The sequence below is a fragment of the Convolutriloba macropyga genome, chromosome 5, assembly GCF_964194025.1.
Source record: "Convolutriloba macropyga chromosome 5, txConMacr16.3, whole genome shotgun sequence".
NCBI classification, from domain to species: Eukaryota; Metazoa; Xenacoelomorpha; order Acoela; family Convolutidae; genus Convolutriloba; species Convolutriloba macropyga.
This window is the reverse complement of record NC_134472.1, coordinates 25,783,936-25,800,212: the sequence shown is the minus strand read 5'-3', so window position 1 is coordinate 25,800,212 and position 16,277 is coordinate 25,783,936. Positions and strand designations below refer to the sequence as shown.

Genomic DNA, 16,277 nt, shown 5'->3' with positions numbered 1-16,277 from the left:
CTTTTTAGGATTGCCTTCTGGCCAAATTCGGTCGTTCGCTCGCTTTCACGGTCGTTCGTTTTTGTTTTGCTCTCGCTTGTTTTCCGTTTGTTCGCTTTCACGCTCGTTCGCTTTTGTTTTGCTCGTTTTGCGCTCGCTCGTTTTCCGTTTGTTCGCTTTCACGCTCGTTTTCCGCTCGCTCGCTTTTCGTTCGTTCGCTTTCACGCTCGTTCGTTTGTTTCGCTCGCTTTTCGCTTGCTCGCTCGTTCGTTTTTGGTTCGCTCGTTTTGCGCTCGCTCGCTTTTCGCTCGTTCGTTTTTGTCTCGCCCGTTTTGCGCTCGCTCGCTTTTCGCTCGTTCGTTTTTGTTTCGCTCGTTTTGCGCTCGCTCGCTTTTCGCTCGTTCGTTTTTGTCTCGCCCGTTTTGCGCTCGCTCGCTTTTCGGGTGCTCGCTCGTTTTTCGTCGTTTCTCTCGCATTTCGCGCGAACCCCCACCTCTTGCCTGTGCCCCCTTTCTTGTGCATTTAGATGTTCATTTATATGTTTATGTTTCTTTCTTCAGCGCGATAACCCCCCACCCTTGTTTGTGACCCCTTCGCGCAGCGCGATAACCCCCCGCCCTTGTTTGTGACCCCTTCGCGCAGCACACAATAACCCCCCGCCTTCTCTGTGCCCCCTTTGTTGTTCATTTAGATGTTCATTTATATGTTTGCCTGTTTCTTTCTTCAGCGCGATAACCCCCCGCCCTTGTTTGTGACCCCATCGCGCAGCGCAATAACCCCCCGCCCTTGTTTGTGACCCCTTCGCGCATTAGTCTTAGCTCTTTCGGGTCTTTTTTTTCTTTGATGGCTAGAAACCAGGTGCGCTCCTTATGGAGCACAGTAATGCACCGGCTCTAGACCTCAAAAAAGCTAAAAAGGCTCACGCTAAAGCTAAGACAATTTTACTGCTGCAAAATCTTCACCCTTTCTGTGTTTGCCCCCTTTCTCAGCATTTGAATCGAAAAGCTTGCAAGATTCTTGCAAGCTTTTCGATTCATCTTGCAAGCTTTTCGATTCATCTTGCAAGTAATCTTGCAAGATGAATCGAAAAGCTTGCAAGAATCTTGCAAGTGAATCGATAAGCTTGCAAGATTCTTGCAAGTGAATCGAAAAACTTGCAAGAATCTTGCAAGCAACTTGGTACCCGTATGCATTCACTTGCAAGATTGCTTCCAAGTTGCTTGCAAGTTTTTCAATTCGGCGATCACTAGGGTAGCCATACACAACTTCAACAGTGGCCACAAACACAGAAAATTATTTTGACAGAACGGCAATAATAAGTACTCCTTTGGTACGCACTAGCTAAAATCAAGTCACTCATTACTTCACCTTATCAATATTGTTTTTTATCTCATCAATCGTCTAGTTAACAACACTGACATCCAAACGAGATTCTTCCGGAAGAAATCATGAAACCCTGAGATCTGATGGCTATAAAGAAAACACATGACACAAGACTTATTCGACATATAAATTATTTGACAAATGACAAAATGACTTAATTCAAAACGATTGAAGATCCAATCCTGTTAACGTAGCAGATCTAAAAATTTTAATGACCATCTAAAGGGCGATAAAATTTTCACCTCCTCCCCGTCCTGTTCTGCCCACTGTTTCTCTAACTGTCTCAACTCCTCATCCGTCCACTCCTTGCTATCAGCAACTTTTATTAGCACCAACATCACCAGAGAGCTCAGAACCAAGAGACATGATACCACAGATGGTTGGAAGAGATGTTTGGCAGGTGATAAGATTCCAGGTCTGGCAGGCATGACGCAGTCACACGATTCTTGGCACCAATGGGTCGAAAAAGCTTACGTGAGAAGCAGCTCTTGAAAGAGCGGATGTTCACAATATCAACATGATCAAACAAAACAATCTGAAATAAGTATTGTTTCAATGATAAATATTCTAGAGAAGTCTCACAATCCAACACAAAAACTTAAGCCATTATCATTTCTCAATCATTTCCGAATAAGATTAGATAAACAGAATAACTGAAAAATCACTAAATAGCTGGTGTAAAAAGAATAAATATTGTTTAAATTAACACATTAGCTACTTTTCCACGCTTTCCCAACTTTACTCTCAACAGTCCTGCCCATTTTTCCACAGATAAACTTAGCTGCATCTACGACTTGATCAATATTAACACCAGTCGACAATCCCATTCCATGTAGCATGTAGAGCAAATCTTCAGTTGCAACGTTGCCTGCAGCGCCAGGAGCGTACGGACATCCTCCAAGACCACCTGCTGAGGAATCAAACGTCCGGATACCCTGCTCCAGAGATAATAGTATGTTGGGTAATGCTTGTGCATATGTATCATGGCAATGTACAGCCAATTTGTCCGCAGGCACTATGCTTACTAGTTCTCGTATCAGATTAGAAAACTTCACAGGTGTTCCAACGCCTGAAAAAACCAGCAAAAGTACTGAAAAGATTCAAAATGTATTCCGGCTCACACATTGCTATACATAGAAACGCAATTAATGTCACGGTATTGATTCATTGAGATCAAAACTATCATTAAAATAATAAAATTTACTATCTCGTGTTAGTGGCTAACTGATGCTTATGCACTCGAGCTAGTTCGATACAGTAACCCGCTATATAACACGATTTGTCATCATGCGTCACAACCGGCACTGAGGGGGTAACGAAAAACTTTCCCACCTATTGTATCCCCAAGTGATATTTCAGTGACTCCCATTTCCAACAATTTTTCCGCCAAATGCAACACTATGAATGACTTCACATCTCCTTCGTAGGGGCACCCCATCACATTAGACAGATATCCTCTGATATACGCATCTGGGTGTATTTTCCGCATTTCTTTAACTAACGATTCTGATGTTTTCAATGAATCTCCAATTGAACAATTCCAATTCTTTTTGCAAAATGTTTCACTGGCCGCAGTGCCCACACAGAAAGCATCAATGTTTGCTTCTGATGCCATTTGAAGGCCTTTGGCGTTAGGGACTATTGCGCAATATGTGACGTCATCCTTTCTCTGTATTGTTGACGCAACTTTGATTGAGTCACCCATTTGCGGCACCCACTTCGGGGATACGAAACTACGCGAGGAATCAATTGTTTCCTTCTGTTTCTCCGCGTGAAAAGTTGCAGATTCTTAAAATATTTAAGCAAAAATTCAAAGGCTTAAAGTCTAATGGTATAGATTTGAATTATCTTATACACATATTGAATTTTAAAAAATCAAAATGTCTAAATGCCATATTAAAACAAAAACTAACACACTGAATTGCACATTTTGAAAATGATAATTTTTTTTGACTGTATCAGAAAAAAATCATCTTGATGTAAAATTGAGGTCCTAAACAACACACTTTCATTAACTCCGTAAAATGAATGAAGTCAAAAAACAGCATAGAATTTTGGTTTAGCTGCGAAAGGAAACAGTTGAAAAGCGAAATTCTTATAAATTCCCTGGTGACTTCGATAGTGGTCAACCCAGCATTGGCCAATCTTTGGATAAATTCTATCTTATCGTTACTTTCAATAGTCGCTCTCTCGTTCTGTAGACCATCTCTGGGACCAACTTCCACTATTCTGATGTTATTGTTGTTGCTATTCACCCATGACATACATCTCCTAGCACCAAAATTTAATGGTCGCAACCTCATTTTTCAGTTTTTTGTTTGATTATCACGTTCATACAACATGACATTTCGACATTTTATTCTGAAAGAGCAATTAGGAGAAATAAATATGACGCTTCTCTTCATTCAAGCTCAACTTATAGATTCAAGCTCAACTTATCACAAAAAAACTAGCCTAGCTTCATACTTTTACAAAGGCTGTAGTGTGCAATTTTCACTGTTTGTGACACAGCCGCAAAAAGAATCCAAGTGTCCCTCAAAATTCGCACTCCACTCTTAAATAATAGGTCAATTTTCCTGCACAGTGTTAAGAACAAAAATTATCTTACAATAGTTCTCAAATTACTTACCTGCACACCGTTTAGGTAAATTACCCGAGGATATAATATAAGCCACACAACTGTAGAACGGGGGCCTAAACTGCCAAATCAAGGATTTACATGACGTTGCCACAGCTCAACTTCTCCGTTTGATAACGTAACCGATGTTTTTAAAAAGATAATTTATGGATCCAACATTACTTGTAATGAGAACTATTACAGGCTGACATTTTTTCTCTAGCCACAACCGAAAACTTTCCCCACGCATTCTAGAAGCATTATATAGTGGCATCAATTGAAAGCTCCTAAACTTTAAATTTAAATGCAAAAAAGAGAAACTAAAAAAGACCCCCCCGCCACCAACTTTTTGCTTTTAATTTGTTTTCGACAAACTGGTTTCTGCTTTAAAGCTGGCATATTAGTTCTGAGGTACATTTTAGCAACACAATAGGAGGTTTTAGAGACACCACGAATTTTTTTGCGAAATTTGTGTACTTTTCCATAAATTTTTGCAGGTTTTTTCCATAGCTTTGTCAATGTTTCTCCTGTTATCTCTCAAGCACCGTTTCTGTTGGCCTACAGGTTTGTTAGCAGCTGGCAAGAGGTAGTTGGTTTTGTAGATAATTCCAAAAATTGAAATGATAGAAAAAATTGCAATTCTTATTTTTGAAGATTTCTGAGCTGCTGAATTTCTATCGCATATTTTTTTCTATAACAGGATCACCACTAGCAAAAACTTAACATAGTTTATCCATTTTAGACAAAATATGGTTTCCACTAGTTGGGTTCCAAATAGTCAACAAGGAGGCTGGGTAATGTGCGATTGCACATGAGGTTCCGACCCCGCTCGTCCACAATTTTGGCATTAGTGTCTACCAAATGAACAGATAGAAAACCCCAAAAATTCAAGTATTTTTCAAAATGGCGTATGAACGAAAAGATAGCCTGCAAAGCAAATAACCCAGTGAAGTAAAAAATGATGCATTAGATTCATGAGATATGCCAATATAAAGAAAGCGAGTCAAGACGAACAGCAAAATCAAACAACAACAAACATTAATTACATCAAAAAATTTACGTCCGTTTTAAAACAGAACTTAATAAAAAAGTCAAAATAGCTACAGATAAAACTGACACAAAACAAAATAACTTGTAATTCACTAGAAAAGATATGGGACCAGTCCATGATAAGGCTTTGTAACAATTAGACAATAAAAAACAAAATGAGTAAATTTGACAAATGCGCATATTTTTAAAAAACAATTAATTTCAAGTAACGAAAATCATTAGAAATCAACTAAAAAATTCTATAGATTTATGATTACCAGTGTTTCTAAAGATGGGCATTAAGAACTGTCGGTATTCAATTTTCATGCGGTTACAAAAAGAAAAACAAATAGACAACAAACAAAACAAGTTAAAATTTGCCAGAAAACGCTTTCGAAGCCGTAAAGCCATATTTGGCCCTCAAAATGTGTTCGATTGCACCTTCTTCGAAAACCGATAAGGTATTATGTGATCTCTCATTAATGAAACCAGGTAACAAGTAGACAAAAAAGAAAAAGCCAAAAGGTTCGTTTACTCTTCCAAAGGGAGACCTTGAGACCTGCAATTATCCAGAATATATTTTACGTCTAAAAAAGAACGTAAAGTATGACAAAAAAATTACTTTTTTGTGTAAAACCCTTGTCGAAGCCAGTAAAGTCATAACGAATTCTTTAAAAACATTAGATTTTGCGACACTAATCACTTTGACACCTTCCCTTGACAATAATATTAACATATTTGGCATTTAATTTACGAGAGTAGGTAACAAACAGACAAAAAAAGGAACAAAATTGCGATGTTAAAAAGTGCTTTTAATTTATTTTGGAAAACAATTGTTTTCTAAGTCATGAAAACCATCAGCTATCTACTAATATCAGAATATCGACCCATCTATTTTTCCATGAAAAGCCAACGGAACCAGGTCATTGTACAGGAAATTTCATACGACTAAAAAGACAAAGTAAAAACGACAGCTAGACAAAATTAAAAAAGTTAATTAAATTCTTCGAGAAAGTATTGTCGAAGCCGTTAAAACCAGAGTCTATATCCTTAAGGATTTTAATATTATCGATTGTGCCTCATCTTGAACGCCAAAAATGTGATATGAACTGTAAATAACGCGATAATGTGAAAATACTAGAAAACGTGAAAAATGAGCAAATACCTGAAACTAAAAAAATGTAAAATCTTGTAGTATCAAAGCCAGAAAACCATAACTAAAGGCGTAAATCCGCAATAAAGATTGAATTTGAGTAAGTTTTTAAAAGTCAAAACGACCAAAAGCTTTCAAGTAATAAAATAAAAACCATAATTTGGAGCTAATTAGGAAGCGAATTGGACCTATCACTAGTGAGCTTTGATTTGAAATGTTCTGTTATTTATTTAATGTAAAAAAAGATCAATTTTTTAATGAAAAAGACCGATTGATTACAATCCGAATTATTTTTGGATTGTAACAGTCCAAGATTGGTCCAAAACTAGCTCAACTAATGCTGTTCGCTCATTAAGAACACTTAATTTTTCGAATGTTATATAGATATCTATTAGTTAAAAAATCAAAAACATAAGGTCAGCTTTTGATAACCAACGAGTAAAGTTAGCGAAAAACGGCAAAGTTTTAATATAATTCCCCCCCCTCAAGAGGGGTCGGAACAAAAAGGGGTTTGTGACTCAGAGGCATCAAATTGTGTCCTCTGGCTTGAAAGGTCCATTATCGAGGAAAATAACACAATATAACTTTTAACCAAGATTTTTCAATTTTCTGAAAATTTCCAAAAACGTTTTATTTCGTTTCTCAATGACCTAAGGAATTTGATTTACTCATATAAATTGTCGATTTAGGGCAAATTACTCTTTTTTCTAGGACATTGAAAGGGATAGAAAAATTAGAAACGAGGAGAAAAATTGACGTTGCGCATTAACCTAACTTCAGCAGTCTTAACTTTTTGCTGACAATCATCAGAAAGCATAAAGCTAGGATGAAAACTTGAACATTGAAATGCATAAGAACTTAAAGCCGAGGAGATAAATGCTCTTGCTTATTAATGTGAAGACAAGTATGCATGTCAAAAAGTATTCGACATGGTTACTGAGACTTTATAAGAATAAAGTTCAAGTAACGAGCATCTAAAACTGGTCTTGATCTGTTTTAAGTTTAATTTCGACTTCCGATAATAACACAATTTGATTTAGAATGCTTTGCTAAGCAACTGCTGTTTCAGAAACTAGCCAGAAGTCAAAGGCTTCACGCTAATTCGAGAAATAATTTTTGTTTGCCGTCAAAAACAAACCGACTAACGCGAAATTCCGATGGATTGAGAAAAATTCAAATTATGGTAATTAAAAAACTATTGTTTTATGCTAAAGGACACACTGAAACGTTTTTAATTGAAAACCCAGTTAGTTTACGCTAAAAAATAACATTCGTAAAACCTGACCCACAATCACCTGACCCACAATCGGGCTATTTTGATGTCCAGAGCTATTTGATCATTTTCGGATCATTTGAATATACAGTTTTGGGGAAAAACGGTTTGAGTTATTTTATCGTACATTTCTGGGCTACTTTATTTCAAACTCAACTACGAAATGAGGAGTTATATGCTCGGTCAATTCAATATGATCGATTTTAAGAATTATGATTGTTGGTCAATTTATTTATCGAACATTTAAGCAAATAAATACAACAAATAGATCAAAAAGAGCTAAAAACATCACGAACTGGCTCCCAAGAAATATGTCACAAGGGTTGATAACTAGAAACTTCAAAAAAATCAAAACATTGTACGCTTTGATTTGAAAAACAAAACTTGGGAATTCAGCGCTTTTTCAGAAGTGTAAAATGAGAAAGCCAATTTGAAAATCTGCGTCCATCTAGGTAGAGAATGATTTTCACAAACAGAAAAAAGTTTTTCCACAGAACTTGCTCAAAATTATTGCAAGCGATTTCTGGAAAAAAAGTGCCCAAACTTTTGAAGAGCGGGCAAAACAATTCACAAAATGAGAAAAATTGAAATCTTGTACAACTATTTAAATTGCACACAAGAGATGAGAAAAATTGAAATCTTGTACAACTATTTAAATTGCACACAAGACATTTTCGATAGCCAGGAAAACTTTTAATTTTTTGGATTTGAACAACCAACGTCACAATTTTTTTAAGTTTGAAATTCAACAATTGATATGGAAGGCTGTTATTTCCAACAGATGGCTCCTTCTGTACACATCAAAATGATGGTACTTACTTATATGGTTCAAACTTGCACAAATTCAAAGTTTTTACAAGTACGTTGACTTTGTCATTAACCGTATAGAAATGTTCCAAATAAAGTATCTTGCCAATTAGGAAAAACTGTCATTGGATTTATTGAAAGAGGGGAAAAAGGCGGGAAAATGAAAGGCATGTTATTCCCGCAGGAAAATAAAAAGAAATGTTATAACCGAGTTCTCAAGTATGGACACCTCTACGCGGGAGAAACAGCGGGCAACCGCTTCGAGAACCAAAAAAACAGTACACAGACAGCAAGAAGCGGCTTTTTGCGGATCAGCAAGCCCAGTCTCTCTGGTCCCTAGTATGCATTTGCCTGCAAAACACATTTACCCTGATTTTTCTCATCCTTGGCGGCATTGTAACAAACCCCGGCTCAATGCATTGTGCTATTTGTCACAGTAGCAACTGGAATCAAAACGGCGTCTGGTGCAGCTGCGGAAGATGGGTACACCTGAATTGCACCAACTTACAATCCATAGAGCAATGAACAACAAGTTCGACTGTAAGCGCAGCACTTGGAGAAAGATAATAGGAGCAAATACAAGGCAAGGTTTCCCCACTCACGACAACACAACAGTCTTCAACTAAATTGTGAAGGTCTCAAACAAAAACTAGATAAAAATCATAGACTGGATGCAGAAAAATAGCATCCAAATAGCTGCAATCCAGGAGACCAACCTCAATGAATAATCCACCCTCAAAAACCCGCTTGGCAACTTCTTAATCCAAAAAAGGGCCCAAAAAGAGGCAAAGGAGGAGGGGTAACTTTCATCATTAAGAACACAATTCTGTTTCAAGAACTTAAACATAAGACTTCTGACAAACACCTAGAAGTCCAAGCCATAGAACTCACCACTGGTGGTAATAACATCAATCTATTGAACACATACATACCACCTTCGTCTAGTTGTGACGCATGACATCAACCAAGACATCAATCAGTAAACTACTTGAGTTAGATGACTGCAATACTCGGTGATTTCAATGCCTATAGCCCTCTATGGCATTCAAAACTACCGGGGGAAACAAAAGGAAACAATATTGCAAGTGAAATACACATCTCTAATCATGCAGTACTCAACGAAACAGCCAGGACAAAAGCAAAAAATTCTTGTAAAAACTATCCGGACATCAGTCTCGCCAGCTCAAGCATAGCAATGAACCTCGACTGGCGCCCGGTGTACAAATTAGGCTTAAAAAGAAAATTGCCAAGTACCGCTAAACCACCTGCAAACAAGGCCATATAATTTGATGCTTAGAAAACTACCTCCTACCAGGGTCCAAAGAAATGCGCCAACAAGTTTAACCAACAATACACTCCACACCCCTAGAAAAATCAAAAAAGAAAAATACTCTTAAGAACAAAACAAAACTGCAAAGAGAGGGCAGAATGTTTAAGAGTGCAACACAGTGAAAGAGGCTATGACACAAAAAGTAAGGCGCTCCGCCCATATAAAATAGCGCCAATCCACTTACACCATCTAGGCCTCATAGCACTGAGATATCTCACTGAAACCATAAACCTTTCTGTGAACAGTGCAAAAATCCTGAACATCTAGAAAGTTGGCCGGGTTATATCCCTACACAAGCCGGGAAAACCCATAAACGGATACCTAAAACCTCCAGAACAATTGCACTCCTCTCCCCCATGGCAAAAATAACAGAAAGTCTTATTAAGTGAAATTAAAGAATATCCACTAAGAGAAGATCAGAATGCCTTTAGACCTTAGCACTCCACACCAACAGCTCTCAATATTGTCACCAACAATATACAAAAAGGCCTTAATCAAACGAAATCCTGCAACCGTACTCTACGTGCCCTTGGAAATCACAACTGCTTTCGACAAGGTTGATCACAACCTACTACTAAGAAACAAACTCTAGGCACCACTACCGATTAGCACTAAAAGATGGCTCGTTCCATCCTTACAGGGCAGGTTTTTTTTACGTAGATATAACAAAACCAAAATGGAAAAAAGTCAAAAAAGGGTGTCCCCCAGGGTGCTGTATTATCGCCAATGCTCTTCAACATCTACATGAGCAAGCTGCCTCGAATAAATCTCACCTACAGGTTGAAAAATTACGTGACATAACTCCGTACCCAAATACTTTAAACAACTGGCTAGAATCAAGAAAAGTTAAGTTATCAGCTGAAAAATCAAGTGCAACTGTGTTCACATCCTCAAGCAAAAAGAGCTAAAAACATCACGAACTGGCTCCCAAAAAATATGTCAATAAGGTTGATAATTCGAAACTTCAAAAAATTCAAAACATTGTACGCTTTGATTTGAAAAACAGAATTTGGGAATTCAGCGCTTTTTCAGAAGTGTAAAATGAGAAAGCCAATTTGAAAATATGCGTCCATGAAGGTAGAGAATGATTTTCACAAACAGAAAATAGTTTTTCCACAGAACTCGCTCAAAATTATTGCAAGCAATTTCTGGAAAAAATTTGTCCAAACTTTTGAACAGCGGGCAAAACAATTCACAAACTGAGAAAAAAATTTGAAATCTTGTACAACTATTTAAATTGCACACAAGACATTTTCGATAGCCAGAAAAACTTTTAATTTTTTGGATTTGAACTACCAACGTCACCATTATTTTTAAGTTTGAAATTCAACAATTGATATGGAAGGCTGTTATTTCCAACAGATGGCTCCTTCTGTACACAACAAAATGATGGTACTTACTTATATGGTTCAAACTTGCACAAATTCAAAGTTTTTACAAGCACGTTGACTTTGTCATTAATCGTATAGAAATGTCCCAAATCAAAAAGTATCTTCCCAATTAGGAAAAACTGTCATTCGATTTATTGAAAGTGGAAAAAAGGCGTGAAAATGAAAGGCATGTGATTCCCGGCAGGAAAATAAAAAGAAATATTATACCCGAGTTCTCAAGTAAGGACGCCTCTACGCGGGAGAACCAGAGCGGGCAACCGCTTCGAGAACCAAAAAAAAAACAGTACACAGACAGCAAGAAGCGGCTTTTTGCGGCCGGATCAGCAAGCCCAGTCTCTCTTGTCCCTAGTATGCATTTGCCTGCAAAACACATTTACCCTGCTTTTTCTCATCCTTGGCGGCATTGTAACAAACCCCGGCTCAATGCATTGTGCTATTTGTCACAGTAGGAACTGGAATCAAAACGGCGTCTGGTGCGGCTGCGGAAGATGGGTGCACATGAATTGCACCAACTTACAGTCCATAGAGCAATGAAACAACAAGTTCGACTGTTAGAAATGCTCTTGGTGAAAGATAATAGAAGCAAATACAAGGCAAAGTTTCCCCACTAACGACAAGACAACATTCTTCAACTGAATTGTAATGGTCTCAAAACAAAAGTTAGATAAAAATTAGACTGGATGCATTAAAAAAGCATACAAATAGCTGCAATCGAGGAGACCAACCTCAATGAGTAATCCACTCTCAAAAACCCGCTTGGCTACTGCATTATCCGAAAAAGGCCCCAAGAAGAGGCAAAGGAGGAGGGGTAACTTTTATAATTAAGAACACAATTCTGTTTCAAGAACTTAAACATAAGACTTCTGACAAACACCTAGGAGTCCAAGCCATAGACCTCACCACTGGTGGTAATAACATCAATCTATTGAACACATACATACCACCTTCGTCTAGTTGTGACGCAGGATATATCAACCAAGAAATCAATCAGTAAACTACTTGAGTTAGATGACTGCAATAGTCGGTGATTTCAATGCTTATTGACCTCTATGGCATTCAAAACTACCGGAGGAAACAAAAGGAAACAATATTGCAAGTGAAATAAACCTCTCTAATTATGTAGTACTCAACGAAAAAGCCAGGACAAGTGCAAAAAATTCTTGTAAAAACTATCCGGACACCAGTCTCGCCAGCTCAAGCATAGCAATTAACCTCGACTGGCGCACGGTGTACAAATTAGGCTTAAAAGGACAATTGCCAAGTAACGCTAAACCACCTGCAAACAGGGCCATATACTTTGACGCTTAGAAAACTACCTCCTACCATGGTCCAAAGAAATGCGCCAACAAGTTTAACCAACATTACCCTCCACACCCCAAGAAAAATCAAAAACAGAAAAATACTCTTCAGAACAAAAGAAAACTGGAAATAGAGGGCAGAATGTTTAAGTGCAATATGACACAAAAAGTAAGGCACCCCGCCCATATAAAATAGCGCCAATCCACTTACACCATCTAGGCCGCATAGCACTGAGATATCTCTCTGACACCATAAACCTTCCTGTGAACATACCGAACATCTAGAAAGTTGGCCAGGTTATATTCCTACACAAGCCCGGAAAACCCATAAACGGATACCTAAAACCTTCAGAACAATTGCACTCCTCTCCACCATTGCAAAAATAACAAAAAAAGTCTTATCAAGATAAATTAAAGAATATCCACTAAGAGAAGATCAGAATGGCTTTAGACCTTGGCACTCCACACCAACAGCTCTCAATATCGTCACCAACAACATACAAAAAAGACCTTAAACGAAATCCTGCAAATAAAAGATGGCTCGCTCCATCCTTACAGGGCAGGTTTTCTTACGTAGAATATAACAAGAAAAACCAAATTGGAGAAAAGTTCGAAAAATTACGTGACAAAACTCCGTACCCAAATACTTTAAACGACTGGCTAGAATCAAGAAAACTTGAGGTATCAGCTGAAAAGTCAAGTGCAACTGTGTTGACATCCTGGAGCAAGGAGCCCAAGTTTGACCCACACCTCACTATCAACAATTCCAGTAAAGTCCAAAGTCAAAGTACTGGGTGTTACCTTCGATAGTATGCACAATTTTGAAGAATGTGTTGAAGAAGCACCAAAAAGAAATTACAAAAAGGCAATAAAAGATTGCAAGTAGCGACTGGGGCTGCACAAAACATACACTCTCAGACTTAAAAAGCTATCGGTAGGAGTGTCCAGAACTACGGTGCTCACATTTGGGCTTCCACAATCAGCAATACAAACTGAACCACCTGCAAAAGCAACAAAACATTACTCTAGGCACAATTACTGGCTGTGTAAAAATATCTCATATCAATGACTCACACAATGAGGGTGAAATGCTGCCTGTTAAAGCTCACACAAAATATTAGCAGCAAAAATTCTCGCCGGCAGTTCTCAGAGCCATCGTGCTGATCATAAAAACCTATTCAACCAGTTTTCGTCCCATGAGACCGACACTAAATGATACTTTTAGGCACCGCGTGAAACAAAACACGAACAATACAGAGCAATTAAATCGGAAAGAATCTAAAAATGCCCTTAAAAGTATCCACCGACACACAGTTCATACTCAGTTGAACATAGACAGCAAGCAACTAGGTGCACCTCCGCCAAAGATAGCAGAACAAGATCAAACGCTGCCAGGAAATGCACGTATCCTATAAGCACAACTGAGAAATGGATACTCTCCCCTGCTAAACTCTTACTTGAGTACGATCTGTGTCACTGTTGATACCCGCTCTCCCAAATCTGATGTAGCACCACATGAGGTAAACCACATTTTCAACTGCAGTAGGAACACCACGGACCTGAAAGTGATTGATTGACCTGTGGGAAAGACCAATAGAGATGGCCGGACTTAATACCATCAGTCCTACACGACCACACTGCACAGAAAAATTCCCCTGATGTTTACGATGGCCCTCCTGGTCCCCCTAACCCGGGGACCGAATGTCATTTACCATGGCGTAGATGCAGAAAGGTTTCCGCACCAAAAGCAAGTTGTGGACAGGCAGTCCCACACTACCAGTAATATATCTATTATTATGATACAAATGCAACTAGGGTACCAGTTAAAATCGACAATAATTGCCTGTATCCCGCCAAAATTACCTGCGAATAGCAACTCTGTGCGACAGCTAGATTAACAAAAAAAGTTATACCCGTTATTTGATCTCGAATCCACTAGCAATTTCTCTAGCAACCACTAGAAAACACAATTTCAATATTTGAAACTTGCACTCATCTATGCTAGTACGGTGACCGCAGTTTTTCAGTTCTCACACTGTATCCTTAAAACACCTTTGAACAGGGCGACAATTTGATCCCCTCCCGCTGAATTTGACATAATTGACCAATAAACGCCAGTGCTGGAAAATGCAAAGATGCGGTAAAGCTGGGCGACCTTTACTAACGCTATTTCTCTTCTATTCCACTAGTTTGTCTCGAGAAAAATATAAATACTGCCTTAAGAAGTCTAATAACATTGGAATATTTTGTGGAAAAACTTCAAAATAACGAATTAGTTTACTTAGATTGGCAGTCACCCCTTTTCAATAAACTAGATTAAACTATAAACTAATCATTTCGGGCTGAATTTGAAAATGCCAATTCTGTGCTTTTAAATAGTCTAGTACCATGACCCACTAATTATTACCTTGAAATTCTCGAAAACTTGAAATTGTCAAAAAGAAAACGTGCCCGGCAAATTACCAGAAGATACCCGCTATTGATTAACATAGCCCAGAGTGGGAATGAAAGAACAGAAAAACATAACCGACCAACGTCGGGCAAATTGCTCTCAAACGACCGGTTGGCTTCGTCGGTAGCTAGCCACGGTATAGTGAGGCTAGCTCTAGCTGGGGGCAACAGTGGGGGGGGGGGACGGTTGGAGGGACGTCTTCGGCTGCATAGGGCCGAAATGCTCTAGGAGAACTTAATGTCAGCTTGGCGCCACTAGTTTATCCGGTTTTTGAGGACGAAAAATTAAATGGGTCAGACAAAAAATCAACCAAGCAAAAAATGGCATAAGAACAACAACACTAAAACAATTGCTACAAACTTTGTTTGAGAGCAATTAAATGGAAGAAGTGATTTTGTACAAAAACATTCCTAAAGTGCACATTATTTCGATGTCACATCCGAATTGAACACACTCATGTTTTCTCATGAGGGGATACAGGGGCTAGATTCAATACGAATAAACATTAGAGATGGTAACATAGACAAATAACAAAGTTCAAGATGCGGGCATCTAAAATTGGGCTTTAGGTTTATATGCCATTTCTAATTTCGATTTTTTTTTTCATACAGAATCTTCATTTTAGGCTGCTTTGCTGAACAAATGCTATTTAAAACGCTTTGAGCATAAAAAAGAAGAGGAAAACTAGCCTAGAGAAGTCAAAAGGATTTGACGCAAAATGTTGAACAGTCTGAACTAAGTACAGCGAAACAACTTTTGGATCTTTTTCGTTTGCTCCTAACACCATACCTTCTCTTATTACGATCATAACTCAAAAGTAGTTGGTTGTGATAGGTTTGTTTATATCCTTTAATCGATTTGTTTATATCCTTTAAAATTTTACTTTTTAGCACCACTTCCTGTCTCAAAGTGACCACAACAATCACTTCAATTTTACTTCAAATATTCTGAAAATGTGTGAACAAATCTCTAAACAAAAAGAGCCACAAGACGAAGGAACCAACCTCAAAAAGGCACTCACTTAGGCCCCAAACAACTAACCACTAAATAAATAGGTCTCTAATAAGTTATGCTTATTATAGTGAAACTACGACAGATGAAAATTAACAAAAACCAAACTGTTAAAAATATAAAAGATCTTATTGTCACAGGTTATAAAATATTGGTACCCAAAAAACATTAATGGCAACAAAACACGCAACAAAAAACAGATCTCAATCAATATACAACTACAATTTCAAAGAACACTACAGCATGGTAGACAAAAAAACCGAGAAGCGAAAAAGAATTCTTACAAAACGCAACTTCCCGACAATTATTCGGAGACAACCTTGTATTTTTCAAGTCACTAGTGAACCGCCGAATACCTGTCATAGACATCTTAACCAACAATTGAAAAAGCAAAAAACTCATCAACTTAGAAAAAAACTCTACAATTTATCATATGTAAACTGCACTGTATAATCTGAACTCCTAAACAGCTTACAGTTAACTAGTAAACTAAGTAAAACAATTGTATAAAGCTCAGCCTCAGAAAAAAGCAAAAAATATTAACAACGCCTGCA

The 16,277-nt window shown here is 38.0% G+C and overlaps 1 protein-coding gene across 1 annotated transcript; it reads right to left on the bottom strand.

Annotated features, from left to right (window-relative positions):
* Positions 1–2,040: 2,040 nt before the first annotated feature.
* Positions 2,041–3,744, bottom strand: LOC142339905 (hydroxymethylglutaryl-CoA lyase, mitochondrial-like). Its single transcript, XM_075390261.1, has 3 exons — positions 3,471–3,744; positions 2,695–3,097; positions 2,041–2,431 (listed from the first exon to the last, which is right to left on the bottom strand). The coding sequence occupies exons 1-3, from the start codon at positions 3,663–3,665 to the stop codon at positions 2,073–2,075; spliced, it is 957 nt and encodes a 318-aa protein (XP_075246376.1). The 5' UTR covers positions 3,666–3,744; the 3' UTR covers positions 2,041–2,072.
* Positions 3,745–16,277: the final 12,533 nt, after the last annotated feature.

What these genes read in the sequence shown, in the direction of transcription:
- LOC142339905 (XM_075390261.1), bottom strand. Translation starts at nt 3,665, where the DNA reads ATGAGGTTGCGACCATTAAATTTTGGTGCTAGGAGATGTATGTCATGG. An exon ending in TGACCACTATCGAAGTCACC is followed by an intron (nt 3,098 to 3,470) that starts AGGGAATTTATA and finishes GATTCCTCGCGT; the next exon opens with AGTTTCGTATCCCCGAAGTG. An exon ending in ATCACTTGGGGATACAATAG is followed by an intron (nt 2,432 to 2,694) that starts GTGGGAAAGTTT and finishes TGGTTTTTTCAG; the next exon opens with GCGTTGGAACACCTGTGAAG.